Source organism: Rhagoletis pomonella, unplaced genomic scaffold, assembly GCF_013731165.1.
Source record: "Rhagoletis pomonella isolate Grant_MI unplaced genomic scaffold, Rhpom_1.0 Rhpom_scaffold_00039, whole genome shotgun sequence".
Classification (NCBI taxonomy): domain Eukaryota; kingdom Metazoa; phylum Arthropoda; class Insecta; order Diptera; family Tephritidae; genus Rhagoletis; species Rhagoletis pomonella.
In genome coordinates, this window is record NW_023458593.1 from 34,572 (window position 1) to 38,274 (window position 3,703).

General features: G+C 33.1%; 1 protein-coding gene across 1 annotated transcript in view; it reads left to right on the plus strand.

The window, feature by feature from the left end:
* Window positions 1–534: 534 nt before the first annotated feature.
* Window positions 535–3,703, plus strand: part of LOC118749741 (Down syndrome cell adhesion molecule-like protein Dscam2) — a 266,791-nt gene continuing 263,622 nt past the window's right edge. Inside the window, exon 1 of the mRNA XM_036484519.1 lies at window positions 535–705. Within this exon, the coding sequence (XP_036340412.1) occupies window positions 538–705 (168 nt within the window). The 5' untranslated portion in view covers window positions 535–537. The remainder of the gene's footprint in view (window positions 706–3,703) is intronic.

The following is a 3,703-nucleotide window of genomic DNA, read 5'->3' on the forward strand; positions in this document are numbered from 1 at the left end:
AATATTAATTTTCGTTGTTCTCTGAACCTTTGAAAATATTCAAACTCGCTGTGACTTTCAATTGTGTAAAATAATAAAAATTCGAAAATATAACAAAAAAAGTAAAAATTGAAAATTAAGTATCTACATACATAATTTCAACATTTTGAAAATTCAGTGAATTCGAAAAACTGATAGGCCTAATTAAATAACATAATACTTCGAGCTTAGCACACAGCTAAAATTTCAAAGTCAAGAGAAATTTTACACACTTTTTCCATGAATTAAAATTTTCCAAAGCATCCATTCGTTAGGTTTTTTTCCCCAAGCTTCTCGAAGTCACTTCGAGTTACATCTACGCGCTCCGCAAGTAAGTTTTCGAGTTTCTTTGATATACGCTCACAGTTTGAACTTTGCTTTGGGGGGGAATTTCCCCCTTTTACCCTACCTGGGTCCGCCACTGCCTAAATTGAGTTCAGTGTACCGAATGAACCTTTTGGTTCGAAAAAGTCGGAAAAAGTACAGTTGAAATGCGATAAATCTTATTATAATTCTTTAATGAAATTACATATATATGTTTGCTTTTTATTTTACTTAGACGCTTCTCCGGAATTGCTTTATTGGTTTTCGGAGCAAACACTGCAGCCAGGACCGACTGTATCATTGAAATGTGTAGCAACTGGTAATCCTTTACCGCAATTCGCATGGTCACTGGATGGGTTTCCGGTAAGTATTTATAGTAAAACATTTAAAGTAATAATTTGGGAATGTCTAAAATTTTAATGGATCAAAAGAAATTATTGACAAAAATGTACAAATGAAATCTAAATCAAAATGGTTTGAAATTTCAATTGTGTAATACCGCAATTTTTTCCGTCTGGCGTACTTTTTCTCGGGGTCATATATGTCCTTACGTAAACCATTCGTGCCGATTTTGGTGGAACAGTTCCGATTTTTTTTTTAAGTCGGGACGTATAAATGTCCCGATTTTTCATATTCGTACCGATTAAGTTCCGATTTTAAGTGTTTTATTTATTAATTTAATAAGAGTCTCCGTGTACTCTGGCCCAAAAACAATTTTTCGTACAAACGTGGCAGCACCTTCGTTATCACAGAGGAGAGAGAATATAAGGGAGCCGTAAACATAGCCAGAATCCCTATTTTCTATGATCTTTGGTTATGTTTTATTCTGTTAAACTTGAACTCAAGCTGTATTGCAGTCTATCATTCTTTTCTCATTTTTTTAGGGATTTATAATTTTTTTTAAGTTTATTGCTTTATTTTAAATGAAACGATTCTAACTTGAATTTAGTGAAATTATAAAAAATAATATTAAGTCATTTCCTTAAAAAAATCATGGATATGAAAATTATAAGCTGTAGATACAGTGTCGAAAATATAAATAGGGAAGACACATTTTTGCATTCTTTGGCTATTCTTCCCCTTTCGATTATTTAATTTTTATAATTTGTTTATAAAAGTGTAGCTCGTGATCTGGCAAAAACTATGTAAGTCAAAATTTCAAACTTTGTAAAACTTTAGCAAAATTGGACAAAGTTTCATTAAAATTTTGAGCTTTTTATTTATTATTTCTTAAAAAACATCCTGAGTATGAAGTTTTGTAGCCCATTCAATTCAAAGTGCATAAGTGTGGAAGGTGTGGCTCATTTTCTCCATACAAAGAAATCGTTGAACATACTTTGTATGGAAGAAAATTCGCGAACCAAAATTGCCAAAAAGTAACGGTGAGTCCAAGCTACTTAAAAATTTCACTTTATTATACCAAAATTTAATGGGCCGCAAAACTGGATACTGAAAACAATTCTAGAAAAACGGATTAAAATGTTTAAAATTTTGATCTACATTTGTTAAGATTCGGCGAATTTTTATACATGTTCTACAAAGTTTGAAATTTTGGTTACATGTTTTTTAGATAGTAAGTCATGTTTTTATAAAAAAATATTAAAAATTGTATTTTTAATATTTTTATTGAGCTTTGTACCACGATTGTTTATTAGGAAAAATTGAAAAAGCTACAAAGTCTAAGCGGTAGAAGCTATAGCAGCTATTTCGGAGATCACCACATCTCCTCATCAGACTTCTCTTTTCTAGACTTCAGCAGGGATCGAACCTGTGTAATCGATGTTCAAAGTCAGAAGCGTTAACCACTGAGCTATGTACACCCCGTAAACTCTTGCTGCTAATTCATTTTCCTTATTCAACCAACTACTATCAAGCGGCAAATCAGCTGCTATAACTTCTACCGCTTAGACTTTGTTGCTTTTTAAATTTTTCCTAATAAACAATCGTGGTACAAATAAATAAAAATATTAAAAATAAAATGTTAATAAGCCACAAGAACATTGACAAATAATAAAAATTGTTTAATCAGAGAAAAGTAGCCAAAACTTGCTAAAATGTGTTTTCCCTATTTACATTCTCGCCTCCGTATATATTTTGTGTATACATTTTTCCGATCATTTTTTGTGTTTTCTTCTCTTTGTTTTGTTGTAAATAAAACTGTTTTAAAAGATGTTATGTATTTTTATTCTAAAAACGAAATTGTATGTTCGGATAATGATGCTTTAGAAATCTCCCGATTTTTGGCCACATAAATCTGGTCACCACCGTACATATACTAGGGATGGTTAAATTCGATATTCGAAGCCTCGAGATTCGAAATTCAAAATTGGTCGAATTTTAGCTCCAAAAAAAAAAATTTTTATACCCGAGCGCACTTTTGCACAAGGGTATTATAACTTTGTTCACATAACGGTTGTTTGTAACAGGCAAAACGAATCGAGATATATATAGACAAATGTATACATAAATGATCAGAATGAAAAGAGAAATCGATTAAGCGGTGACTGTCTGTCCGTCCGTCCGTCCGTCCGTCCGTCTGTGCACACGATAACTCGAGTAAAAATTGAGATATCTTAACGAAACTTGGTATGTGCACTTCTTTCGGGCGTAGGACGGATGGTATTGAAAATGGGCAAAATCGGACAATAACCACGCCTACCTCCCATATAACGGTAATTTTCCGAAATACGAAAACTGCGATATTTTAGTAACTACTGAAGATTATTCACTCAAAATTGACATTTACAATAACCTTTAGACGAAAAATAAGAATATTGTACATTTTTGGAAAATGGGCGTAGCCACACCCACTTATGGATACATGTGTATATCTTGGTAACCGCTGCACCAATTTCTCCCCAACTTGGTACAGTTGTTAGTCTTGCTACAGCATACCAAATGGCCGAAAATTTTTAAAATCGGACAATAACCACGCCTACCTCCCATATAACGGTAATTTGGAGAAATACGAATTCTTCGATAAATCAGCAAATATTAAAGCCAATTTACTCAAAATTTATGCTTGCAACAATTCTTTACCAAGAAATACGTTTATGACAAAATTTTGGAAAATGTGCGTAGCACCTCCCACTTATGATCACATATATGTATCTCGGTAACCGTTCTACCAATTTGTACCAAACTCGGTATGATTATTGTGCTTGCCACATTGAAGCAAAACGTTGCAAATTATTGGAATCAGATTCAAATTACGACCACTTTTCATTAACGGCAAATTTCAGAAATGCTTGAAACTTCAATATTTCGAAATTTAAGGACGCTAATTTACTCAAAACTGATACACACCGGCTTACCATGTAGCGGTACCTGCGCCGGGTATTTAATGTTCGGCTCCGCCCGA